The sequence below is a fragment of the Manacus candei genome, unplaced genomic scaffold (assembly GCF_025592945.1).
Source record: "Manacus candei isolate 608988 ecotype Guabito, Panama unplaced genomic scaffold, ASM2559294v1 h1tg000007l, whole genome shotgun sequence".
NCBI classification, from domain to species: Eukaryota; Metazoa; Chordata; class Aves; order Passeriformes; family Pipridae; genus Manacus; species Manacus candei.
In genome coordinates this window covers 7,226,154-7,252,679 of record NW_026138055.1, presented here as the reverse complement: position 1 = coordinate 7,252,679, position 26,526 = coordinate 7,226,154, and the positions used below count along the sequence as shown (strand labels likewise).

The 26,526-nt window shown below is 53.9% G+C and overlaps 2 protein-coding genes and 1 long non-coding RNA gene across 6 annotated transcripts in view; 2 read left to right on the top strand and 1 right to left on the bottom strand.

Moving 5' to 3' along the window:
• The window catches only part of LOC127482349 (uncharacterized), a 91,388-nt gene extending 77,122 nt beyond the window's left edge, over nt 1-14,266 (top strand). Inside the window, exon 2 of the long non-coding RNA XR_007908526.1 lies at nt 13,886-14,266. This is a non-coding gene — a long non-coding RNA (uncharacterized LOC127482349). The remainder of the gene's footprint in view (nt 1-13,885) is intronic.
• On the top strand, nt 675-14,266 carry FDFT1 (farnesyl-diphosphate farnesyltransferase 1). 2 transcript variants are annotated; one of them, XM_051812200.1, is made up of 9 exons: nt 675-841; nt 2,145-2,242; nt 5,829-6,012; nt 7,916-8,044; nt 8,661-8,852; nt 9,583-9,759; nt 10,007-10,159; nt 11,310-11,506; nt 11,843-14,266. In XM_051812200.1, exons 1-9 carry the CDS (start codon nt 740-742, stop codon nt 11,850-11,852), a joined length of 1,242 nt encoding a protein of 413 aa, XP_051668160.1. In that variant the 5' UTR covers nt 675-739; the 3' UTR covers nt 11,853-14,266. The 2 variants fall into 2 exon arrangements, with proteins under 2 accessions (XP_051668160.1, XP_051668151.1); XM_051812191.1 differs by having other exon boundaries at nt 11,310-14,266.
• Nucleotides 14,044-26,526, bottom strand: CTSB (cathepsin B). Of its 3 annotated transcripts, none has more exons than XM_051812171.1 (10): nt 26,419-26,526; nt 20,724-20,875; nt 20,084-20,169; nt 19,556-19,670; nt 18,782-18,900; nt 18,049-18,134; nt 17,225-17,371; nt 16,434-16,550; nt 15,487-15,615; nt 14,044-15,400 (listed from the first exon to the last, which is right to left on the bottom strand). In XM_051812171.1, exons 1-10 carry the CDS (start codon nt 26,510-26,512, stop codon nt 15,303-15,305), a joined length of 1,143 nt encoding a protein of 380 aa, XP_051668131.1. In that variant the 5' UTR covers nt 26,513-26,526; the 3' UTR covers nt 14,044-15,302. The 3 variants fall into 3 exon arrangements, with proteins under 3 accessions (XP_051668131.1, XP_051668132.1, XP_051668138.1); XM_051812172.1 differs by having other exon boundaries at nt 26,342-26,458; XM_051812178.1 differs by lacking the exon at nt 26,419-26,526 and adding an exon at nt 22,764-22,918.

The window sequence follows — 26,526 nt, the reverse complement described above, 5'->3', positions numbered from 1 at the left end:
ATGAGGAGGCAGCAGGGATCTGTTGGGTTCTCAGGCCACGGAGATGCTCCGAGGGCTGGAGCCCCTCTGCTCTGGAGACAGGCTGGGAGAGCTGGGGGCCTTCTCCTGGAGAAGGCTCCTGAGAGCCCCTTCCAGTGCCTAAACGGGCTCCAGGAGAGCTGGAGAGGGACTTGGGACAAGGGGGAATGGCTTGAAACTGCCCGAGGGCAGTTAGATGGGATATTGGGAAGGAATTGTTGGCTGTGAGGGTCTGGAATGGAATTCCAAGAGAAACTGTGGCTGCCCTATCCCTGGAAGTGTCCAAGGCCGGGCTGGAAGGGGCTGGAAGCAACCTGGGATAGTGGAAGGTGTCAGGGTTGGAACTGGATGAACTTTAAAGTCCCTTCCACCCGAAACGCTCCACGTTTCCCTGACAACGGGGCCCCCTCCCCTGACCCTCCCTCACACTCGGGCTCCGGGGCCGCTCCTTCCCGCCCCGCCTGTGCCCACACGCGCCGCAGCCAATCAGCACCCGCCGCCGGCCGTCACACCAGCCGCAGCGCCTTCCCATTGGCTGGCGCTGCGCTGGTGCGAGCGCGTCTCCGCCAATGGGCGCCGTGCCCGCCCCACCGAGCGATGCGAGGGGCGCTGTGATTGGTGGCGGAGCGCGGCGGGGGCGGGGCTGGCCGGGGCCGGTTGAGCGGCGGGAGGGGGGCGGCGGGAGCGGCGGCGGCGGCGGCGGGGACCGAGCGGGGCCCCCATGGAGCTGCTTCGGAAATGGCTCGGCCACCCCGAGGACATCTACAACCTGCTGCGGTTCAAGATGGGCGGCTACCGCGTCGTCATGCCGCGGATCGACCCGGTGAGCGCGAAGGGATGCAGCAGGGGACGGAGGTGGGGGGGACTGTCATCTCCCGGCGGGGATGCGGCGTTGTCATGGGTGACTGTCGCACGGCCTGGAGTCCATAGAACCGGCTCCGGTGCTACTGGTGGACAGCGGCCCCTTTGTGCGCCATGTGTGTGTCCTCGGTGCTTCCCGGGCATCCCACCTGCTTCGGGCATCCCGTGTCTTGCTCGGTGCCAGTACCCTGAGAGCATCCCACCGGCTCCGGGTACCCCTTGCATTACTCGGTGCCGGTACCCCGCGTGCATCCCGCTGGCTCCAGGCATGCCGCCGGCTCCGGTGCTTTCTGCGCATGGCACCTGCTCCGGGCATCCCGGCGGTTTCAGGCTTCCCGTGCATTGCTCGGTGCCCGTACCCCGCGAGCATCCCACCGGCTCTGAGCATCCCACGGGCTCCGAGCATCCATTGCGTTGTTCACTGCCGGTACCCTGCGTGGATCGCACTGACACTGGGCATCGCAGTGTCCCGGTGCTTCCCGAGCATCCCACCGCTTCTGGCTTCCCGTGCATTGCTCGGTGCCGGTGCCCTCTGGACATCCAACCGGCTCCGAACATTCCACTTGTTTCAGGCTTCCCCGAGCATTGCTTAGTGCTGGTACTCTGCGTGCATCCCACCGGCTCTGGGAGTTGCACAGCCCCGGTGCTTCCCGAGCATCCCACTGGTTGCTGGCTTCTCATGCATTGCTCGGTGCCGGTACCCTCCGAGCATCCCACCGGCTCCGAACATTCGGCTTGTTTCAGGCTTCCCAAGCATTGCTTGGTGCTCGGTACCCGCGTGCATCCCACCGGCTCCGGACATCCCTTGCATCACTCGGTGCCGGGACGCTCCGAGCATCCCACGGGCAGCGAGCGATGCTCGGCCCCGGTGCTGCCCGTGCATGGCATCAACCCCAACCATCGCACAGTCCCGGTACCCCGCGAGCATCCCACTGGCTCCCAGCGATGCTCTGCCCCGGTGCTGCCCGTACATGGCAGCGGCTCCGGCCGCGGGACGGGGCGGGTTAAGGGGCGTGTTTGGGGCCGGGGGCGGAGCGGCCGCAGCCCCCCGCCGCCGCCGCGCCCCCATGGCGGCCGGGTCCCGGGCCATGTCGCTGCTCCGGCGGACACTGACCCTGTCCCCGCCGCGGAACCCCCCCCGGGCTCCGGGCCGGCGGCGGGGGCAACAGCGGCAGCAGCAGCGCGGGGTCCCCGCGGCGCCCCCGGCCCCGCCGCCCGCCGCCCCCCCGCTCCAACCGGCCCCCCGGGCTCCGCTCTGCCCGCAGGACTCGCTGGGATGTGGCCTCCGCACCTGCTACCGGTACCTCAACCAGACCAGCCGTAGCTTCGCCGCCGTCATCCAGGCTCTGGATGGAGAGCTGCGGTAAGAGGAGGGTCGCTGGGGCCCCGGGGAGGGGGGCTCGGGATGCAGTGACCCCCCGGCACTGGGGCTCCCTCAGAGGTGGTGGGTGTGATGCCCCCCAACACTGGGGATCCCCGGGAGGTGATGGGTGTGATTCTCCTCCTCAGCAGGTGGTGTGTGTGATGCCTCCCAATACTGGGGATCCCCGGGAGCTGGTGGGTGTGACACTTCCCAGTACCAGGGCTCCCTGGCAGAGCTGGCAGGAGTTGGTCCGTGCAGTGCCCTCATATGCCATTTTTCTTTGGGAGAGCTGCTGGGACACGCTCCCTCTCCCATCGGGAGCTGCCTGGACTCGCTGGGCTCAGCCCCACCCCGTGCAGCGGGACGTGGGTTTTTTCACGTCCGAGCTGGCCGTGCCCCATCCCCCCTCCCCCAAACTGGGTCCCGGGGCTGAGCAAGCCCTGGGACAGACACTGCAGCTTCCTGGCCAGCAGATTGTTAAACACAGGGCCTGGCCGTGTGCCGTGTGTGACACTCTGGGAATGTGTCCCGGCAGTGCCAAGGCTGGCACTGGCCTTCGGGCCGGCCGGAGGGAGGAGGTGACGAGAAACCTGGGGCTGACCGAGGGTCTGGACCCTGCCTGGAAGGTGCTTTTGGAAGCAGCTGCCTCAAAACCTGCACAGTCATTGGAGAGGGATTGTTGCACACTCATTTTTTGCTGTGCAAACTTTGCTGCCCCGTGAGGGAAAGCAGATGGGAATAATAACAGAGGATGCAAAGCTCAGCTGGCCCAGGGCTTCGTATGAATATGTAAATATTCTCCATATAATTCATTATATTCATATGGTAGTTACTGGTTGCAGTTTGTAAATCGCCAGTTAATCCCAAGATGGGTTAGTCATCAAATTAGGGGGTTCTGTAAGTTGAACCAGACACGTCGCAGCTCTGCCGAGCAGTTGAACCCAAACACTGGGTGATCTGTTGGAATTCTGAGCCCTGGTTTGGCATTTTGGATGATGCCCCGTAGCTGTGTCCAACAAATATGAAACGGTGTCTGCAGCCTGGTTTACAGGAAAGGCAAAGAAATTCAGTGGTTTGGCTGGAATTGTGTGGAAAAGTACGAGTGGGGCCAAGAATTAAACTTTTTTTTCCGTGCTTGTAATATTAGCTAATGTAGAAATTAAGGGAAAAAAAGACCAATTAATAAAACACCATGAAACTGGTTAGCAGTGTCCATCTGCCCTGTGCATGCCTTGGTCATCCTGCAGTTATCTTTGTCTGGTTTTTTTTCTTCTTTAATCCTTGCCTTGGGATCAGGAAGGCTTTCTCCCTTCAGGGCACAGAAACTTCTGCCTGGCATCCTAAAAATGCTCTTGCAGGATCTTTGCAACCCACTGCCATGCAGGGCTGGTGGTTGAATTACAGTGGTGCTGTAGTGGACCAGGAGAAGCTCTAATTTTCAAAGCACAGTAGCTCTGCTGGAGAATTTAGGGACAAAAGATGGAAATACAAAATAGGGAGGATATAGAAATAGGCAGAGCAGCAACCTTACTAAAGGAATTAATTTTGCTGGATCAAAAAAGTGCTTTCATTGATGTTAACCCCATCAGGGAGTTCAGTTGAACCCCTGTGGTTACAGATATACATTCCAGAAGGACTGCTAGAAAACAGAGAACTTCTGGATGAGTGCTTGGAGCAGAGCTTCCCTGGCCAGGCAGGGTACTGGTAGTTGAGCTGAAATGTTTAGTTCCTTCTTGCTTATTTTTTTTGGCCCCATAACCTGCATGTTTTGCTGGCCAGGGCCTTGTCCAGCTCATTGCTCCGTGGTTAGGGCGTTGTCTTGGAAGGTGGGAGGCTCAAAACTGCAGTTTCATGGGCAGCTGAGCCAACATCTCAACTGCTGCTGGTGGAGAGGAGTGCGAGCCAACATCATAGCTCCTCTCCTGGGGTTGGAGAGGAGGAGAGGGATGCTCCTGCCTTCCCCCTCTGCCAGACCCACAGTTCTACCTGTCGCTGGGACCCTTCAGGATCCATCTCTGAAGGTTTGGACTGTCACAAGGTGAATATGATGGAAGGAAAAAAGGAAACCTCCTTACCTGGGAATTGGGGAGCTGTGTCTAGGACAGGGCTGAAACTTGAGCCCTGAGATGATCCAGAGTTGCTCTTTGGAAGTGGGTGCTTCCAGATGTGCCCAATCCAGCCTGACCTTGAATATTTCCAGGGATGGGGCATCCAGCACCTCTCTGGACAACCTGTGCCAGTGGTTTACCACCCTCACAGTAATAAATTTCTTCCTTTAACTTGCCAAAATTACCATGGATCTAAATCCAGTATGTGATGTAAGTTAGGGATGCAGTTATGCTCTGGATGCAGAAGTGGGGTTAAATAAATGTTTAACTATGCTGGCCTCTGGAATTACTGCTGGCTCTTCCCTTGGCATGGTGCCACTGTGAGAGGTGCTTCTGGGATGGCATTTCAGGTTCTGCTCTGCCTTTCTTGATTACTGCTGGTGGAAGTTGCTGCTGGAATTGGGTTGGAGCCCTGGGCACTTGGATCCTGTTGGATGAACCTTCGCAGCCCAGTTAGTATGGAAAGGAACAGGAATGAGAGAGCTGCTGTGAGCCCTCAGATATGTGGTTTGATGGAGGTGTTAAATACCCTTCAGTCGAGGAAAAAAAGCCAAATTTAACAGCATTGGCTCTAAGAGCAAGTCGGTTTTCCCTGGATGCTTAATCACTGCTTGCACATTGTCATCCCAGGAGTACAACACTGTCACCAAGTAATTAGCATTTAAGCAGTCCAAGCTAGTTTCCATTTGTTAAACAATTAATAAAGCCTCATCTCCTTGACATATCACTGTGCTCATGGAGAGCTAGGGATTATTTTGTATAAATTCAGGAGCTGGAAACACTGTTTCCTGCCATCAGGACTTCTTTTTTTGCTTCTACTGCGGGAATGTGGAGGCAGGGCTGGGGAAGGCAGGGAATGGGAAATGAAGCAGGAATAAGGGAAGGCAGGGGCAGTGGGACTGGGAGGAGAAACAGCTTTCCAGCATCTGGGACACATGGGATGGCCTGAATGTCTTGTGCAGGGAGATATAAAATACAGGGTAGTTTGGCTCTAATGTTCCTGTTGCACAGTAAGGCACCCCTTTACTGCCCCCCAAACTGGATAAAAGGCTGCTGTGTGCAGAGAAGGGGAAGTGATGAGAAAAGTGTGGCTGATTTTTTCCCCTTCCCTATTTCACATTTCCTTTTTCCAGTAAAATGACCTCAGGCTCTGTCCTCTGGGTCCTGGCTTTGCTTGCAGGGTTGGATCTTCCCTGCTCAGGGAGATGACAGGCCTGACCCTTCCCTGCTATGCATTTTAGAAAGCCAAAAGCTGGTCATAGTTCTGCTCAGGAAGGGAAAACCCGGATTTCCTGACCCAACTCAGGTGTGTTGGAAGTGCTGGTATTTTCCAGTGGTATCAACAACCTGAAAGTGCCAGTGTGTGTCATACTGAGCTTGAAGTGCCCCTGCTGAAGGCTCTGTGGTTCATCTCAGCTGTTTATCCTGCTGAATAGAAAATCCCAAGTAAGGAATTCCTGGTTTTTCTCTCCTCTCAGACATGCTGTCTGTATATTCTACCTGGTGCTCCGTGCCCTGGACACTGTAGAGGATGACATGAGCATCCCCTTGGATGTGAAGGTCCCAATGCTGCAGGAGTTCCACTCCTACCTCTACCAGCCAGAGTGGAAATACATGGAGAGCAAGGAGAAGGACCGACAGGTGCTGGAAGATTTCCCAACGGTAAGGAATCCTCCTCCTGGCTTCAGCTGCCTTGTGGCACCTTTGGGAGCCTGGTTGTCTCTCCATGTTGAGCCTGCAGAGCTTGTTCAGTCCCACAGCTCTTCCCAAGAGCTCCATCACCTGCCCGTGGGGCTGGATGCTGAGCTGGAGTGAGAAGCACAAGGACTGTGCAACTCTGTGAGTCAGAGGTGATCTGGCTGTGGAAAAGTGCCAGCTCTGAAAAGTGGCTTTTCGCCTCCTCTGTTGAAAAAGTTAAAAAACCATTGTCTTGTGGAGAGAGATTTGGGGTTGTTACCCAACACTGTGCATTGCTTGGGTTGGGTGTCCTGTGTCCCCTGACAGGTTGGCGGACAAGGAAGGCTTGTCTGGCACCTTGTCTGGACCACTGGATGGTCCAGTGTTCACAGTGATCCTGCAGGATCTGCTCTAGAGCTCTAGGAGTGTGTCTGCAGATCTTTGAGGTGCATATTAAGGCCAGGCTGGATGGGGCTCTGAGCAGCCTGGTCTAGTGGAAGGTGTCCCTGCCCATCATGGGGGAATTGGAACCAGATGATCTTTAAGTTCCCTTTGAACCCAAGCCATTCTATAATTCTATGATACAAGATAAAAAGCACCCTCACTGTTATTAGTAACAATATTGCCCAAAGTTACTGCTCTAAGGATCCTTCTAAAAGGAAGCCACAGAGAGCCAAGCAAGCCACAGCATTCTGGGGTCTGTCCTCCAGGTCTTCAGCCTCGAGGCTGATTGAGAAAGTCTGACCATGTTCAAACCATTAAACTCTCAATGTGCAGAGCATAAAATCACAGAATGGTTTGGGTTGGAAGGGACATTAAAGCTCATCTGATTCCAACCCCTTGCCATGGGCAGGGACACCTTCCACTAGACCAGGTTGCTCCAAGCCCCATCCAACCTGACCTTGAATTTTTTTGGGGCATTCACAGCTTCTCTTGGCAACCTCTGCCAGTGCCTCACCACCCTCATAGGAAAAAATTTCTAATAATATTTGGTAGAGGTATTTGTAGGTTGTGCTTCTCTTTGTAGGGAGTTGAAGCCACTGAGGCAGAAGCAGGGCTGAAATATTTCTTTCACAGACAGACTGAGACACAGGGCAGGGACATGCCAGCAACCATGGAGGAAAACCTGGATCTGCAGTGGTGTCAGGGCTGTGATCATTCACACTGCTGTCCTTACTGCCTGCACTCCCTGGGCTGGCTGCAGTTACTCCCTGAGGGAGAATAAAGCTTAGCACAAAAGAATGTGATGCTCCACAGCTTTGGGAAGGGAAGGATGGAATTTTTAACTTTTTTTGCAGTGTGAGAGCATTTGAGACCTTGCAGGTGTCCCTGCCCATAGCAGGGGAGTTGGAATTAGATCACCTTTAAGCTCCCTTCCAGCCCAAACCATTCTGTGATTCCATGTTACTGGGCATGCAAAATAAAGATTTCACACTTCCTCCATTGCTTGATGCCTTTTTTTTTTGTGGAAAATGTGCCTCGTGAAGCCAGAGCTGGAGGGAGCTCAGGAGAACAGAGCACCACAAACCTCCCTGTTTTTTTTCCCATGGCTGGTGTGATGGAGTGCTCTCAAATTACAAAAGAAAACAACTCTGTGCACCAAGTGTAGTTAGTTTTGTCCTGCAGCTCCCAGATGATACCAGTCCAAGGCCACAGAGCCTTCCCAAAGATGTTGCTGTGTCTGATCTCCCTCCAGAGCCCGTCCCGTTTAGACTGAGAACAGACTGAGCCTGTGCTCCAAGGACCTTGAAACAACTCTGGTTGGGGGAGTTGTCCCAGATCTCCAGCCCAGGGCAGGATTAGAGCCTGATAAACAGTATTTTTCTGATTTTTTAATAAAGCTGTTTTTTCCTGACACTGTCTTTTATTTTTTTTTACCGTGCTGCAGATCTCCATGGAGTTCAGGAACCTGTCAAAAGTCTACCAGGATGTGATTTCGGATATTTGCCACAAAATGGGTGTTGGAATGGCAGAGTTCTTGGAGAAAAAAGTGGACTCTCAGCATGAATGGGATAAGGTGAGTCAGCCTGGACAGAGGAGTGGACTGAACATGAGTAGAATCATGGAATCATTAAGGCTGGAAAAGCCCTCTAAGATCATCGAGTCCAACCATTCCCCCAGCACTGGTAGGGCCACCACTAAACCATGTCCCCAAGTGCAAGATCCACACATCTTCAGAACACTTCCATGTAGGGTTCACTGTGTCTCCATGGAAAGAGGAGACAGAGCATCCCTGTGGCAACAGCTGGATGAGGGAGGCTGTGTGGGCTTGGGAAGGCTTTAAGAGTCTGGTGGTCCTGTGGGTGACAAGAGGATGGTGTGGACTGTTGGTGTTGCCCACCAGCATGTTTTGGGTGACCCATCACATCAGTTGTTCCCCCATGGGCTGTTCATTTGTCTGCTGGAGGCAGAGTGACACCTTGGTGGGACATCCTTAGTGAGGTGTTCGGGAAAATGTTTTGTTTTCATGGCAAAGCTGAGACAACCCAGGGAGCGAACTTGTATAAAATTCAACTGTCAGTTCCTTCTGAGCATCATTTTTTGTAAAACTCCCTGTGGCAAACAGGCAGCTCTTTGTAACTGCTCCTTTCATCTTGTTTTTCCCCACCCTTTCCCAACCTGGCACCTCACAGTATTGTCACTACGTTGCTGGGCTGGTGGGGATCGGCCTTTCCCGTCTCTTCTCTGCATCAGAGCTGGAAGATCCTATTGTGGGGCAGGACACGGAGCTGGCAAACTCCATGGGCCTCTTCCTGCAGAAAACCAACATCATCCGTGACTACCTGGAGGACCAGATGGAAGGAAGGGAGTTCTGGCCCAGAGAGGTGAGGGAAAACATCATCAAATCACTACTGTTGGCTGTGCATCTTCTCTGTAACAACAGTTCTTTTAATGACAGCTGGCTCACAAGTTCTACATCTGTCTACAGCTCTCTGGGTACACATGAAGGGATGAGGTGATGTCTCCTCACGCTGCCAAGAACTTGTTGGGCAGCTTTTTCCCCTCTCTGTTAGATTGGCTCTAGAAATGAGGGAGGATAAGGCTGAGTGAGACCTTGAGAGGGTACCTTGTCTGCTCCCGAAGGCAGGATTAGCTCTGCCTGTGCCTGACAGCTGCTTGTCTGCTTGTCTTGATCCTCCAAGAATTTTTCTGTCCCTTTTCTAAGTGGCTCACCTCTCTTAAAGAGCATTTCTTGCTGTTCAGGTGTTCAAGGCCAGGTTGGATAGAGCTTGGAGCAACCTGGTCTAATGAGCTTTAAGGAAACCATTCTGTGATTCTGTGTCAGCCTGATGTGTGCCTCATCTTTTCTTTGCCCTACCTAGAGAAGATGTGGGGACGAGTTCATCCTTCTTTACAACCCCTTTGTACCCACCAAGGCCACCGTCACGTCTCCACAGCCTGCCCTTCCTGCTTTCCTTTATCCTGGTAGTGCTTCAAGGCTCTTGTGGGTCTCTGGTGCTTCCTGTTGCTCTCCCACACCTCAGGCTGTTCCTGATGTCTCTCCTACGACATGAATGTCCCCTCCAGCTCATGAGTCCCCATCTTGGTGTGTAGGTTTGGAGCAGATACGCACAGAAGCTCTCGGACCTCGCCAAGCCGGAGAACATCGAGATGGCCGTGCAGTGTCTGAACGAGCTCATCACCAACGCCCTCCACCACGTCCCCGACGTCCTCACCTACTTGTCCCGCCTGAAAAACCAAAGTGTCTTCAACTTCTGCGCCATCCCCCAGGTGAGTTCTGCTTTCAGGTGGTTCTTCACCGTCTGGTGAGAAGCTGGAGGTGAGGGAGGTTGTGGATCATGTGTTTCTAGCCTGTTTTATTCTCCTATCTCTTCCTTCTTTCCTGGTACCTACCACTTCTGCCCTTGGTGAGCTTGTGGCTCTGTTACAGTGTCTTGCCATCAATGTGACTAGAATCAAGGTGAGCTCTTGGCACGTTGCTCACAGTGCAGTAAAGGCTCTCCATGTGTGTCCTTAGGTGATGGCCATTGCCACGCTGGCTGCCTGCTACAACAACAAGCAGGTGTTCAGGGGCGTGGTGAAGATCCGGAAGGGACAAGCCGTCACCCTCATGATGGATGCCACCAACATACAAGCTGTCAAAGCCATCATGTACCAGTATGTGGAAGAGGTGGGTTCAGCAGTTGGCTTTGAGTAATTTCTGGCTGTGCCTGTGCCCGTTCTTGGTGTGGAATTGGGAACACATGTGGTGACTGTGTTAATCCTTTCCTTGTATCCTTTAGCTCAGTGGTGGCAGGGAATGTGGTTTTGGCCTGGGCTAAAAGGGTGCTTGATGTGTTCCCTTGAACACATCTGGGCCTCTGATGAGAAGTAGAGACTGAGGCCAGTGGCATCCTGGCCTGTGTCAGCCATAGTGTGGCAGCAGGACCTGGGAAGTGATTGTCCCTCTGTGCTGGGACTGGTAAGGCCACACCTTGAATCCTGGGGTCAGTTTTGGGATCCTCATGACAAGAAAGACATTGAGGGGCTGGAGTGTGTCCAGAGAAGAGAGTGGAACTAGGGAAGGGGCTGGAGCACCACAAACAGCTAAGGGAGCTGGGGGGCTTAGCCTGAAGAAAAGGAGGCTCGGGGGGACCTTCTTACTCCCTGCTTTAAGGTCTTGTGGAGGTTAAAAATTCATGTGGAGGAACAACTACTGAGTGGTTTCATGGGAAAAAAAACACCCCACTCCCCAAAACCCAAATCCAGTGGAGGCTGTTAAGTAAAGGCTGTTAAGTAAAAAGACATCACTTCTGTACTAGAGAGACCCCAAACCATGGGTTATTAGAGCTGCCCTTGTGGGCTGGCCTTGTGGCTCTGCTTGTACCCACCTTGCTAAGACTCGTGCAGACACTTACCCCAAAGGCCATGGGATTTGAAGAGAAAACCCAAAAGACCATGGAATTAGCTGATGGATGTGGCTGTTTCCAGGCAGTCACACGCTCAGGTGTCCCCTCTGGTTTTAGCTGGGCTGCAGCACATGTGCAGTGAGTGAGGGTTGCAAGGTGAAAACCACTGGTTCCAGTACCACCACCGGTGGTTGAGGGATCTGTGTGGTCCATGTCCCGTCATGGGGTGCCCTCAAGAGGCAGCTTGGCTTAGTGCACTTCCCAAGGGAGACTCCCTGGACCCATCCAGGCATCGCGTGCTCCATGGCAGTCCACCACCGAGGTTACTCTTGAGGACACTGTGGCCCTTAAACCTTCCTCTTCCACCCAGTGTTCCCATTTCTCTCCTCACCTTTGCGTGGAAACCACAGCTCCTCTTTCCTCCTCCCCTAGATCTACCAGAAGATCCCAAGCACTGACCCCTCCTCCAACAAGACGCAGCAGGTCATCGCCTCCATCCGCGCCATGAGCCTGCCCGGCAGCTCCATGGCATCCCGGCACCACTACTCCCCCATCTACCTGTCCTGTGCCATGCTCCTGGCAGCCCTGAGCTGGCAGTACCTCAGCACCCTCTCCAAGGCCACCGAGGAGTACGTCCAGGCGGGAGAGAACTGATGGGCAGCGGGTGGGCGGGGGGAGAGCTGGTTGGCAGGTGGGCAGCGGGGGCAGGAGGCTCCATCCGTGGGGATGGCCAGGCCCTGGGCACTGGGAATGTGAGAGGATGGGACCCCCCAGTGAGCTGCAGCCCCGGGGTGACACTGTGGCATTGCTGGACTCCATCCTCACTGCCCTTGCCAGCTGCTTGGATGGTTACAAGTGCTAATTGGAGTCTTATCGTTTGAGGTTGAGTTATTTTTTTCCCCCTTCTTTTCTGTTGGATGGTTTTACCTGAGGTTTTCTTTTTTTTTTTTTTCTTTTTTTGTTAGGATGATTTGAAATAGAAACTCCAATTGCTTGTTTTCTTCCTTGAGATTTGAGGCATCTTTTCCAGCTCAGAGCTGAGCAAAACCCTGAGGGTTTTGCCTCCCTTTCTTAGGCAACCTCTTCCCCATTGCCTCCTGTGCCTGCCCTGTGTTGGAAGGATGCTGCTTCAGCTGGGAGAGGAACATGCTTTCTTATCCAGGGAAAAAGCTCTGGCCACCTTCTGGCCCTCAGCCCAGGCTGGTTGACATCCTGCAGCCTGGAAACAGGCAGAGGCAGCAGTGCTATTTCTGTTGTGCTGAAGGATGCTGAAGGAAGCCTTTTTAATGTTAAAGAAATAGGTGAGATGCTCTGTTCACTAAAACATGCCCCCAGCTGAAAGGCAGCTGTGCAGTTCCCTGCCCTGTGACAGATGACCCCTGCACTGGCAAAGCCCTTGGTTTAGTAGTGGGGAGGGGGTTAAAATGAGGAGGATGATGCCAGCATGGCCCTGAGCTCATAACCCCAGGCCTGACTCCTCTGTTGGGTCTGGGCTCAGCCCGAGGGGATGGGTGGTGGTGGCAGAGCAAGGCAGGGGAGTGAGGGTTTGCACCCTGCTGTCCTTCGTGGGCTGTTTTTTGGGGAGGCACTGGCCACCCTGAAAGGCAGCAGCAATGCCTGCCATGGGCTGGGAAGACTGGAGCCCCTGAGGGGGCGACCAGGGCAGGTTTCCCTGGCCTGCTTGGCTCCAGCTTTGGAATGGTGCTTTGGGTTACACTGATGTGAGAGCTGGAAGAGGCTGGTCTGAAACACATCAGACACATTTGGACTTAGAAGAGGAAAAAAAACACTTTTAAAGGCAAGTCCTGTTATCCTGGGGTGGATGGTTGTCAAGGTCCCTACCCACCCCCATCAAATGCTGCTTTGCTGTTGTGAAGGGAAGGAGGGCCCACGTCCTGGAACAGGACAGAGCTGCCAGGGACAGTTTGGTGGCCTTTGCAAGGCCCATCCCCTGTGGCCAGGCTATTCAAAAGGAGAACCCCAACTCCACAGGTACCAATGTAGATAAGTTTTAAGCTGTCATTCTGAAGAAACTTGTGGTAGCTCTCTTTGTGCAGCTTCCAGTCTTGTTGAGATTAAAGTTTTCTTTGGGAAAAAAAAAAAAAAAGTGTTGGATTTTTTTTTTTCTGGCTGTCATTTCTTTTACACCAGTAATTCCACACACGAGTTACAAGCCCTCAGCTCAGATACAATTCCAGTGCTTTCTTGCTGCCAAGTCAGGGTATCACGGCACAGTCCTGTGTGCCAGACACAAAGGAAAAATTTTAACCAGGGTGACAGCTGAGGGGCAGTAAATTAACTTTGAAAGGAGCTTGCCAAGCAGGCAGCAGGAGTGGTGGCACAGCCCTGGACTGCAGACATGTGCTCCAGTGTCTTGGTGCATCCTTCTCCTCCAGGGATGCTGGGGACAGGTCTGGCTGTTCTCTGATCCAGGCTGAAGCACCTTCCCCACCACCAGCACAAGCCCCAGGCAGTGGCTGTCACTGGTAGGGCCAGAGGACAGGGATGTGACTGACCACACCTGCACAGGGAAGTGCAAGTGATTTTCCTGCTCTGCGCAGGTGAGACCCCACCTGCAGAGCCTCCAGCCTCCAGCTCTGAGTCCCAGCATCTGAAGGACATGGAGCTGCTGGAGAGACTCCAGAGGAGGCCACAGAGATGCTCCGAGGGCTGGAGCCCCTCTGCTCTGGAGACAGGCTGGGGGAGCTGAGGGTGTTCACCTGGAGGAGAGAAGGCTCCAGGGAAACCTTAGAGCCCCTTCCAGAGCCTAAAGAGGCTCCAAGAGAACTGGAGAGGGACTTTGGACAAGGGATGGAGGGACAAGACAAGGGGGAATGGCTTCCCACTGCCGGAGGGCAGGGTTAGATGGGATATTGGGAAGGAAATCTTCCATTTGAGGGTGGGGAGGCCCTGGCACAGGTTGCCCAGAGAAGCTGTGGCTGCCCCATCCCTGGAAGTGTCCAAGGCCAGGCTGGATGGGGCTTGGAGCAACCTGGGCTAGTGGGAAGTGTCCCTGGCCATGGCAGAGGGTTGGAACTGAATGATCTTAGAGGTCCCTTCCAACCCAAACTATTCCATGAAGACAGAAGGGTCTCACCTGCTTCCCCACCAATCATTTGAGGTGGTTGGAAGTGGAGCAGAAGCAACCAGGGGCCAGGAGACAAGACACTGGAGAAATCATTTATTGGCACGGTTGTTCCAACCACAACAGCACAGCTCTGGCTCACTGGTGTTTGAGTAAGCAGAGGTAAGGGGCTATTTTACAGTGCATGGGAGAGCCTGCTTCACATGTTTCAGCCTGCAGCCTCAGCTCAGTAATATACTTTGTGCTTTAATTAAAAAAAAAAAAAAGCTCTTTTGCTATATTAGTGTTGGCAAATCATGATTCCTCCTACACAACTATTACACCTCCCCCCAGTAACAAAAATAAGGGTTTTTTTTCTTCCTTAACACCTGTGGGTCAAGAAAAAAAAACGCTTCAATTGTGTGCAAGTCAGTGAGATACCTCCAAGCATCTGCAGCAGACTTGGGAGCCATCCCTCAGGTCAGCATTCAGCACCTCCAGCGCCAAAGCACCCCAATTTTGGGTGCTGCACCCTTGCCCAAGGTTCACACACCAAGCTGCCCAGCCATGGATTTAAAGTGGTTTGCTCTTTCCAGTGTTCTCCTGGATGCTGGCAGGATATTTGATCAAAGGCTCACGGAGCTCCAGCCAGGCCCTTCCCTGGGATCAAGAACCCCAGACTACAGCAGATAGAAACCACAGTTGAAGAGGTTTAAAAAGCCAAATGGATGGAGCAGAGCAAGCAATGCACAAAGGACTTGGTGCAGGCAGCTCTGGCCAGAGCCAGCCCCACATCAAGTTCATCAGTATTTTGTCACTAATAGGTCTAAATTTAGCCAGTTCAAGGCACACACTAACATTCCCTGCTTGTTTTGGGTACTAACAGTCAGACCAACCCAGCCAGGGGTGCACAAATCCCTCCTGGCCATGGCTTCCCAGCAGGATCCGTCTCTGCTGCCCCAGCAAGTCTCTAATCCCAGCACAAAGCTACTGCTTCCTGCCCTCCCAGTAACAAACTGGGCTGGAAGGGGTCCAGGCTAACCAAACACCAAGAGGCCAGCGAGCTCCCCAGCAGTCCTTTGAGCAGGGAATGCCCCATGGCTGCAACCCACCAGGAGCAGAAAGTTGGCAGAGAGCAGCTCCACCTCCAGCTCTGATGTACAAAAAAAAAAAAAAAAAAAGAAAAACCACCAAAAAACCTGAAAAACAACAAAAAAAAAAAAAAGGAAAAAAAGAAAAGATAAAAAGCTTTAATAAAGTAATCTCAACTATAGTCTCTTAGAAGAGGGGGGTCTCTGCACCCAACCCACTATCAGTTAAAAGCATCAGGGACTCAGGATTATTTGTGGTTTGATCCAAGGTTACATCCTCTTCCAGTACTGCTCCGTCCTGGGGATACCGGCCACGACCTCGGACTCGATGCCGCAGTGGTCCTCCCCTCGGAGGATTTTGAAGAAGCCTGGAAGCACACCAAGAGCAACACTCAACCTCAACCTCCTCACCGTGCCCAGGAGAAGAGGGAGGGGGTTCCCTGCGGGGCCTCACCGTTGTCCCCCCAGTCGGTGTTCCAGGAGTTGGCCACCAGCCAGTACGGGGTGTCGTTCTCCACCCCCCAGCCCAGGATCCGGATGGCGTGGCCTCCAACCTGCTCCCCAGACACGTGCTGGTACACCCCTGCAAGGCAACACACCAACATGTCCATGGGCACCGTGTCTCCACGCCACAGAGCAACGAGAGGTTGTGGGACGCCTGATTTGGCGACCCAGAGGGCAGCTGAGAAGAGGTTTTTGGTTAAATGTGAACCTGAAACTCAAGGGGTCTAGAGGAAGGAATTTTACATGGGGAGACAGTGGCAAGACAAGAGGGAATGGTGTTAAACTAGAAGAGAGATTTAGACTGGATGTTAGGAGGAATTCTTGGTGTGAGGGTGGTGAGGCCCTGGCACAGGTTGCCCAGAGAAGCTGTGGCTGCCCCATCCCTGGAAGTGTTCAAGGACAAATTGGATGGAGCTTGGAGCAACCTGGGCTAGTGGAAGGTGTCCCTGCCCATGGCAGAGGGTTGGAACGAGATGATCCTTTAAAGTCCCTTCCAACCCAAACCATTCCACAATTCCATGACTGACGCTCAGCACCAGCTCAGCACACAGGACATCCAGAGACACTCAGCAATGGGCCAAAAAGCAGTTCAGAACAAGGAATTGGGGTCCTTCTGCCAGGATTTTACCTAAAATCCAAGCTGTTGTTCTCAGCCAGAATTTGGGGCAGTCCCCATTGGGGTTCCCTCCCTGAACCACTCCCAAGCACTGATTCCCTTTACTATAAACCAATGGATACAGCAGATGGCATCAGCCCATGGTCCTGCCACACCAGATACTCAAGGGTGAGCTTGAGATCTCCTTTCAGACTTGAGCAGAGGGACAAGGGCCACAAAGGAAGGACCCTCTGGATGAAGCAGGGAACAGGGCTCCCCCCAGCCTCAGTGCTGACACTCACCAGACTTGTACATCAGGAAATCCTCATAGACAATAAAGGCTCCTTCCACTGGGCCGTTCTTGTAGATCTCAGCCATGATCTCCTTCTCACTGCGAGGGACTCCATAGGAGGTGATGCCTAGGGAGGAAAAAATTCCCATCATTAGGACAGAACAGTCAGGCCACACGGGGATTGGATGGCTCGGCTGAGACTGCTCAGTGTGACCCTGCAAGAGGCCTCTTCCACTTAAACTCAGGTTAAATTCAAACCCAGCTGCTCTGGAGACACTGACACAGTCAGGCAGGCAAAGTGGGCTCCAGATATCCCTCTTCTACAGGGAATTATTTCATCTGAGTCATATTCTGTACCCAAAGACCTATTCCAGACAGCTTCAGAGGGGATGGACATTTTCTTCTTGTACATCCTCAAAGAACAATCCAAATTACTCAAGGCTGAGACAAATCTTTAAGAAACAGCTGGATTATCCTAAATGTAAAGGGCTGGCTCTACCAAGGAGTCAGAAGGAGGTGGCTTTGACACCACACAGGGCTCAGCACCACACTCTTCAACCCAGCCACATGCACTGAGGACTCAAACCATTTTCTTTCCTCAGTCTCAGTTGATGGGGAATACAAATACAAACTGTGCATCTGCCAGGCTGCTGTTTGCTCCAGGACCACCAGACTGGGGTCTCCAGGGACAAGGCACAGGAAATAACCACAGTAAATCAGCTTGGGAACAGGTCCAACCCTGCCAACCCCACCAAGTTACCACAAGGAGCAGCTCTGGAGCTGTGCTGTCACCTCCCTTACCATAGTGCTTGTCCTCCTTGTAGGAGGGTGAGTACCCAGGTTCACAGTGCCGGCTGCATCTTGGGGTTCCTCCTCCTTCTCCAGTGCAGGGGGGCCGGGAGCCGTTCACGTGGTGCTCGCAGGGTGGGATGGAGTAGGGACGGCAGCCTGTCGAGGACAGAGGTGACATGAACTGGCTGTCCCCAGATTTCCTAACAGCCATGCTGGAGAAGGCACCAGGTGCCCCAAGAAAGGGTCTTTCTGACCCAGGAACCCTACAGATCAGTGGGGTGCAAGAGTAGGTCTCTCCCCTGGCAGTTGGGCAATCTCTCCGTCAGCAAAGGGTTTCCCTCTGGATCTGCTTCCCACCACCTGCCTCTTGACAAGGAGATGGAAAAGATGGAAACACGATGGGAACGTGGCCATGCTAGGAGGAGGCTGAGGATTCCATTCTGGAAGTGACTTTTGGAAGGGGAAACACGCCAGGAAGATCTCCTGACCTCATCCAAAATGTACCAAACTAGCCCCAAACCAGCTACAACAAAAAATTCACAGCCTGATTCATTCCTGCAATGGAAGCAGGAGCCTTGTGGGATTGTTAAGGGCTACTGGCTCCCTTCCTGGATGGGACTCCTTTCTCTAGGTGCTGCTCAGGGACTCTTGTCCCAAAGGAGCCACCAGAAATGGGGACAGGAGCCGGGATAGCAGAGGTGTTTGAGCCCAGACATGAAGGAGGGAGCAGCCACAGGGATGCAGAGCAGGACAGAAGCATCCCGAAGGACATGAACCTTAACCAGGCAGAGATGGTCCTCTTTGTTTTCCCAAGGGTATCTGCCAGGACTTACCCACATGGGAATCGTAGAGGCCCCCAGACACGAGGCCCCTCTCTGTCCAGTACCTCCACGCGCCGGAGGGGTAACCACCATTGCACCTGGAGGAAGAGGCAGCAGTTCCAGCCCCAGCCTGCCCATTTCGGGGGAGGCAGGGGAATGCAGGGAGCTTGGGTGGCTGAAGGAAAAGTTTTGGGCATATTGAACCTTCTTTTACTCTGTTCCTGCCTTCCCCAGGACTTGCCTTGAGACACCAAAGCCTTCAGGTAAGGAGCTAAGAGCCTCCAAATCCCAAAGTGCCTCCTTACCAGGTCCCTTATCAGCTTCTGCTGCCAGGAGCAACAGGACTTGGAGACCAAACTCCCTACCCTGCGCTCAACAACTGGAAAAGCCACAGGCAAAAGGCTTGTGTCTGAAAACCAAGGATCTGGGACTAGGAAAAGATCCTTCCCTTGGCTTTGGCAACTGCCAGCTCTGCATGGGAGAGCATTGCTGTGTGCTTGCCCTCCCTCCACCAGCCATCATCATCCACTCTCCTGGGGGCAGGATGTGTCCCAGAGGACTTCCTGTCCATGAAATCACCTTTTTGTTCCCATCTAACTCCAGCACTCACAGCACAAACCTCTGGTGGAGCTTCCTGCTCATTAGGGAGACCAGGAAGACAGAGGTGAAGCAATGAGCATCTCCAGGTTGTGTCCCTGCTCCTCCCACCCCCCTTCCAAGTGCACAAGGATCAGGAGCAGCTCACCCCATGCCACACTCGAAGCCACAGCATGACAGCAAGTCCTCAGCTGACACCTCCACACTGACCTTGGCATTGGTGTGGACACAGATTCGGTCTGAAATTGCTTCTACGGCGCCAAAAGCCTGTGGGCAGCCCCAAAACACCATCAGAGCTGGTCATGGGAGAGAAACCAGGAGACCTCCTGGCAGTGAGTGCAGCAGGCATGGGCCTGGCTGGGAGAAGACACTGAGGAGCTCAGACACTGCAGGATCCCCCCTGTTCCCTCATGTAGGGCAGCAAAGATGCTCTGAGGGCTGGATCCCCTCTGCTCTGGAGCCAGGCTGGGAGAGCTGGGGGTGTTAAGCCTGGAGAACAGAAGGCTTCAGGGAGACCTGAGAGCCCCTTCCAGTGCCTAAAGGGGCTCCAAGAGAGCTGGAGAGGGACACTGGACAGGGACAAGGGGGAATGGCTTCTTCATAATGCCAGAGGGCAGGGTTAGATGGGATATTGGGAAGGAATTCTTGGCTGTGAGGGTGGTGAGGCCCTGGCACAGGTTGCCCAGAGAAGCTGTGGCTGCCCCATCCCTGGAAGTGTTCAAGGCCAGGCGAGAAACCTCATCAAGTGGAAGGTGTCCCAGCTCATGGTAGGGGAGTTGGAACTGGATAAGCTTCAAGGTCCCTTCCCACCCAAACCACTCTGTGATTCTATGATTTACACAGTTCAGTAGCAAACCCAACAGCATGGTTTTTGTCCAGTAAAGTCTGTATTAACAGGACCTTAAGCTGCCCGTGTTCTTACCCAGCAGGAGCCACAGGAGCCCTGGTCTCTTATCTCACTGATGGTGGGACAGTTGGGCCACTGTGTCCGTGAGTCGAAGTTATCAGGCAGCTCCATGTCTGCAGCAAAGTCCACCCTGCGAGTGAAAAGAGGGAAGTCCCGTCACAGGAGCACCAGTGTTAACAGGACTGGTTGCTCTGGACTCTTCAACCTCCTCTGAAGGTGACTTGGAGGATGAGGGCTCTTGTTGTTTGCTGACTGAAGGAGCATAAGTGCTTCTGACGTCCTCAGACCGGGTCAGCAGCTCCTCTAGTGTGTTAATTTTCAAGGATAACAAATTACACAGTTGGTCAAGTATCTGGCAGGACATAGGACAGATATTCCCCTCACACATGCTCCATGCTTAATTCCATGCCTGATGTCCACCAGGCCGCACCCATGGGAACGCTGCTCACAGTCTGCCAGAAGAGTCCCTCACCCACTCCAGACACATCTGGAGGATCCAGACAAGCTTTTACAGGAGCTTCACCTTCTTCTGCCAGCACTCACCTCTCAGGGAGCTTGGCCCCACCCAGGAAGGTGCCACAGAGCTTCTTCACATAGCTCATGTCAGCATTGGGGAAGTTGTGCCCTGCCTGGGAAGAGACACACAGAAATGGGACACAACTCTTCACAGCCACCAAGCACACTGCTGGGACCAGCCTGGTACTCCAGAGCTCCCTGAATCCCAACCAGAGACTGACACTTGCTGTAAAGCCCAGGGGTCAAGAGCCAACTACCCAGAGACACAGAACACAGCCCCTTCCAGGATCAGCCCATCATGACCAGTAAGGTCCATCTCAAGGGTCTGGCCACAGCAAACTGGCCAAGGAGGGTTTGGGCAGGTCATCAACAGAGCTGGACACCTGCTGCTTGTTTCCAGTCTCCTCCAGAGTTTCCTCCTCTTACATTGCTCCTATTCCACAAACTCATCAGTGCTCTGCTCCAAAGAGGAGAAGCTCCAGTTCCTGTCACTCCAGGAACCCCTGAGAGCATCACTTCACTGGAAAAACCAACTGGAATCAAGGCTGGTTTGATGTCACCACTGTGGTGAGACTCCCAAAGCCCAGCCACTGAATCCCACAAAGAGACAATATATTACCAGTGTATATCCCCCGAAAACCCCCCAAAAAATCAACCCAGCACTCACCTTCCAGGTAGTGTTGAGCTTGTTTATGTGGTTGACCAGGTCACTGGAGAGGGGAGGGAAGTAAGGAATGCTGCGAGCATTGGCGAAGGCCACCAGGACACACAGGATGGACACGGATGGCCACATCTTGGCCACAGAATGGGACAATCCACCTGCAGCCAGATTGGAGCATCATTGCAAACTTCCCAAGGTAGGCTCAGACCACAAGCCACACCAAAGGACCATCACAGCAACACATGGGAGGATAAAACATGTGGCTGCACCAGCCCCCTTTGTATCCTGAATTACCCCAAAAGTCAGGAGAGACACAGGAGCAGAGAAATAACCCCCCTCCTGCAGCTCAGGAGAAATCAGACAAGGCAACCCTGTTTGTTGACCACTGCAGGATTAGCAGCAGCAGGAAAATACTTTTTGAAGCAGATCCAAGGGATTTGGAGGGTATTAAAACCTGTGTTTACTTCTACAAAAATGGAGAATGGAGAAGTAGTAAATGACATCCCACCTCCATGGCAAACCCCAGGCAGGGCTGCAGCCCCAGGGACTTGCTGACTCCTGGCCCTACTGTAGTACTCTTCCTGAAAAGATATCACTCCAAATTTGGACTTTTTGGACTTCACAGCCTCATTTTGGCCAGCCTGTTGCCCTGGGGACCCTGATCGGAGTCACAGCCCCCAGGTGTGACCCCCTGCCCATCCAGAGGGGGTCCCACATGCACTGAAGCTGCCTGTGGCTGCTGCCCCCCTGCTCCCACTCCCACTGAGGCTTTTCAGCAGGGAGGTGCAGGGCACCAGGAAAGTCCCAATTTGGGGAACAGAGACGCAAGGGAAATCCAAGAGCACGAAAGAATGGACAACAGCCTCCCACAAAGGACCACAAGCACCACCCAGCCAAAGATGCTGCAAGGCTCAGTGGTTTCTCTGCTCTCCTGCCTCCTTTAATATAACTCACATCCAATTGCCCAACTCCAGTTTAACCCCCAACACCAGCAGCTTGTTCCACGTCCCCACGCCTGACTCAGACACATCACCAGGCCACGAGCTCCTCTATCTCTACAAACACACCAGGGCACCCTCCTCCTCCTCCAAACCCTCCCAGCTCCCTCCCGCCAACTCCCACACCCACCCTGGCCCGGTGAGCAACCCAAGACCTCGTATGCTCCACAGCAGAGACACTCAGGCTTTAATTCCCGCTCATCCCAGCGAGCTGAATGTGTAATCACCTTTGCAAGCCTGCGCTTAAACCGGACACGCAGCTCCTGCCAGCAGCTCTCCAGCCCCACCGAGGCAGAGCTGGATGAGCAGGGGATGGGGAGGGGAGATCTCACACATCTCCATGCCGGCTGCTTCCACCCACTCGCAGCCAAGTTTAGCCTTTCCAGAGAAGAAAACCCAGCAGGAGTGTCCTACTTTCTGCCAGCAGCAAGCCCAGGAGGCTGCAGCTCACTGTATAAAGGGGCTTTTTTTCCTTTCCCCCTCCTACTTCCACCGTTTATTTATTTTTTTTACCCCCTTCTTTGTGCTTTCAGCAGGAAGCTCAGCACAAAAAACGGTTTAGTTTCAGCAGCACAGGGGTGCTCCTACCCCCAAATCTCACCTCTTTGAAGTGGTTTAATGCATATTTGCAGGGCTTTCGTGCATATTTGCTTGCTTAGAGGTTTCTGCAGGCAAGGGACTTGCTGGCATTCCCGGTGTCCCCTCCGTGCTCTCCTGCTTACGCAGCAGGAAGGAGGTTACACCCAGAGAAATAAATACACATTTCTAAGGCTACTGTGGTTTTTGCCTTGTGCCCCTTCAACACGGCCACAATAAGCCTGCAGGTGACCAGCCAGAGCTGAAGCACCTTTTCAATGAAAAATATTAAAAAAATAATAAAATACACACAACACAAAAAAAAAATCCAACCCCAAAAAACCTCTGTACTTCCTGCAGTCAGCTTTGTTTATTCCACAGCACAGGAAGAAGGTATTTTCGAGGCCAGAAGCCACATGAGAGACACTTTTCAGGAGGATGCTTGTAAATTTGCTGACAGGCTGAAACTCACCCTGCGAGGAACGGACAGGCTGCTCACACCCAGCTTTTGAGGGACAGACACGGGAGATCTCACGTCCTCAGGTCACCAGACCACACTCCAGGCAACCCGAAACCAAACTGAAAATAGATCCCTGCAGTTTCCTCTCCTGAAACCAAACTGAGAACAGATGCCTGCAGTTTCCCTTCGCTTCTTCAGCTCTGCTGCTTTGCATGTGCCCCACGACAATGGCCCAGGGCCAGCAAAACCAGCAAACCAAAGAGCTGGGAGCCAGCCCCTTGCTTCAGCAAACAAACCTCCTGCCAAGTCTCCCCTGGGCATGGAGCCTCCCCGTGGGGCATGAGAGAGCTGGGCATATTCGACCTGGAGGAGAGAACACTCTATGGAGACATGAGAGCCCCTTCCAGTGCCTAAAGAGGCTCCAGGGACTTTGGGCAAGGGCCTGGAGGGACAGGGCAAGGGGAATGGCTTCAAACTGACAGAGGGCAGGGTTAGATGGGATATTAGGGAGAAGTGGTTCCCAGTGAGGGCAGTGAGGCCCTGGCACAGGTTGCCCAGAGAATCTGTGGTTGCCCCGTCCCTGGAAACCTTTAAGGTCAGGTTGGATGGGGCTCTGAGCAACCTGATTTATAGTTAAAGATGCCGCTGCTCATTGCAGGAGGGTTGGACTAAACGACCTTTAAACCTCTCTTCCAACCCACACCTTTCTATTATTCTAGGAGATGAGCCATGGCCATGAAGTTTTCAAGGGGGAGCTGATACTCCCAGCTGGCTGGCATGGAACATCCCAGCATCTGGCTGGAAAAGGAAAGGGAATTCCTCGATCTCGCGGGATTTCTTCCTCCCTAACCCACTCCTTCTCCTCCTCCCCAGCTTCAGCCAGCGCCCTGTGCACAGCAGATCTATAAATAGGGCGCACAGGCACGGGACTGACAGGATGGATTCCAGATTCCCACTGACGGTGGGTCATGCGCAGCCGGAGCCACAACAACCCCGGAGACGCCGCAGCAAGAAAAGGCTGCTGGTTTCCACCATCACCCCCCTTTCCCAGCTGATTCGAGCTGCAAGAGCTTCCTGTGGCAGCGTTATCAGGCACGTGCTTCCCCCACCACCTCTATCTCCTCCACACACAACCTCCTCCACTAAAACCCCACAGCTGTTTCAAATACCATCGGAGGAGTAGCACCAAACCCAGAATTGCGAAACAGCTGCTGCACCCCACAGATATCTGCTCCTCTTCACGCACAGTGAACAGGTCAGAACAGTTGCTCCAGCAAACCCAGGAGATCCCTTCCCTTTGCTATCCTCCCACGGCTCTGGAGGTGCCTCGCAGCTTCGGAGCCCCGCAGCTTCGGGATAACCCTGGCTAAGGCTGTTTTCACAGGTCACATCCCACCACAGCTCATTAGCTTGAAAATGAAAACAAGGCTGTTGGACTTCTTAGGATATGGCAGCTTCACCCTAGAAAGCTCTCCAGGTGAGAGGAGGATGTTTGGGGCTTACAAAGAGCCATCCAAGCTGCTTCACCTCCTCTTGGGCTGCAGCCCTGGGAGCAGAGAACCCCCCTGCCCTGGGATCCAAAACTGCTAATGCAGTTTATTGAAGAACGAGCAAGAAATAACTACCCAGCAGCACACCTGTCCCTGGGCAGGACGCTCACAATTTCACAATTCAGCCAGCTGGCTGCTTAAAAAGAGGAAATATGGGCCCCCGAGTGCAGCTCTCAAGCCCCCCACTCCCAGCCAGTGAGGAGGAAGCGCTGAGGCCGAAGGCTCTCCGATAGGAGCTGCTCAGAGCAGCTGCAGCCTGAGAGGGAGGAGAGTATCTAAAGGGAGACGGCTGTGCTGGTGCTGCAGAATCCTCCCACATCCTTCTGTGCTGTCGCAGAGGAGGAGGGAAGGAGGAGACACCACCCAGGTGCTTTCTCCATCCCTCTCAACCAGATCTAGGAGCCGGGGGCAGTTCCCTGCCGACTTTCCCAGGGACAGAGCTCCTGCTATTTAAACCCTGTTATTCCAGACATCAGCAGGATCCCACGGCCCCCCCTCTAAGCAGCCAAGGGAGGTGCCCGGTGCCCACAACAGCAAATCCCTTCGCTGCTGCAGAGTCCCATCACGAAGGTCTTCACCAAATCACCCCAAAAATCAAAGCCTACAAGTCCCATTTAACTTTTATTTAGAAAACAACAACCCAACCCCAAAACCGGCTGTTCCAAGCCCAGCTCACATGACTCAGCTGAGGCAGGTCAGACCACGAGATAAGTCAGAGCCCTGAGGCATCTCAGCTCCTCCACTGTCTGGGCCAAACCCCTCCAGGCACAGACAGAGTCACTCACACACCCTTCTCCAAGGGTCTGAGGAAGACAAAAGCTGTCCCACCCTCAATTCTAAAACACCCCCCACCCCTGCAGGGCCAGGGGTGCCCCTCCCGGTCGAGGGGGGTGCTCAGCAATGCCCAAGTCATGTGTCTTCCTCAGTACCAGCCCTTTGCCCAGGCCAGGCTTTGTCCTTTGTCCTGTTTGCCAGGGTTAGTCTGTGACTCCAAGCCACAACAAAGCAAACCCATTCAGGTTACAATCCAGCTCAGCTTGCTGTGCCACCAGGTGAACTTGGCAGCACCAAACCCGTGGCCTGGTGACTTCATTACAGCTCTCACTGCACTGTCAGAGCTTGAATTCTTTTTTCTTCAAGAAAAAAACAACACGAGGCACTCTTTCCCACACTTACTCCTTTCTAGTAAAGCCAGATCACAAGCACAGGTTAGATAACAAAATCCAGGAAAGGTCTCGCTTGGAAGGGACCCTAAAGATCATCTAATTCCTACTAGACCAGGCTGTTCAGTATCTGGCAAAATAAATCCATCTTGACACAAGCTGCAGTGCTCACCTCTACAGAAAGCACAAGATTCCTCACAAATAGAGCTGCACTGATTTTTTTTTTTTTTCATTCTTACAGTCCAATCCCCAAACCAGAGCCTTGCACAAGACCTCAGACACCCCGTGCTACGGAAATCCCTTCCCTTCATCCGCAACCAGGAGGGAAATGCCCGAAGGACGCGATCTTTGCTGTATCACGCCTGCAGAGCATCCCTGGGATCGGGATACAGGGATGAGAGATTTCTTCCAGGCCAGGGCGACGCATGGCAGCTTCTCCAGCGCCATTCCCAAGCCACGGTCCTGGTCCAGACCCAGGCTGGGCTGCGATCACGGGATGTTCCCAGGGTGCCAAAACCGACCGCAGCGTCAGCTGACGAGCAGGGCTGGGGTGTTTTCCCTGCCTTTATTATAAAAACAATTTTCCTCTCCCTTCCCGTGACCCTTTCTGAAGGTTTGCTGATTTTTGACGGTTCAAGGCATTTTTCCTGCAAGAAGCCGCACCCTCGAGCCGCAGCGCAAACCCCTTCCCGCATCCCTCGACCGCGATCCCCCTCCCGCGCCAGCCACGGACAAAAATCCCCAAAAAACGCCGCTGGAAAAAGCGGGAGACGCTGCCGCTGGATGTTCCGCAGCCCCCGCGGAGCCGTGGAAAGGGGGTGCCCCGTGCCCACCGCCCCACGCGTGTCCCCCGACCCGCAGCATCCCCCGCCCTTACCGGTCCCGTGGCCGCGCCCGCACCCGCGCCCCGCTGCGCCCCTTATGCGCGTCCCCGGCCCGGCCCCCAGGACTCACCGCCCCGCACGGCCCCCGAGCCTCGGTAGCGGCGACCGGGGCAGCTCCCGGAGGCTGAGTCACCTCGCCCGGCCCGCCCCCGCCGTGACAGCATCCTGCCGCCTGCCC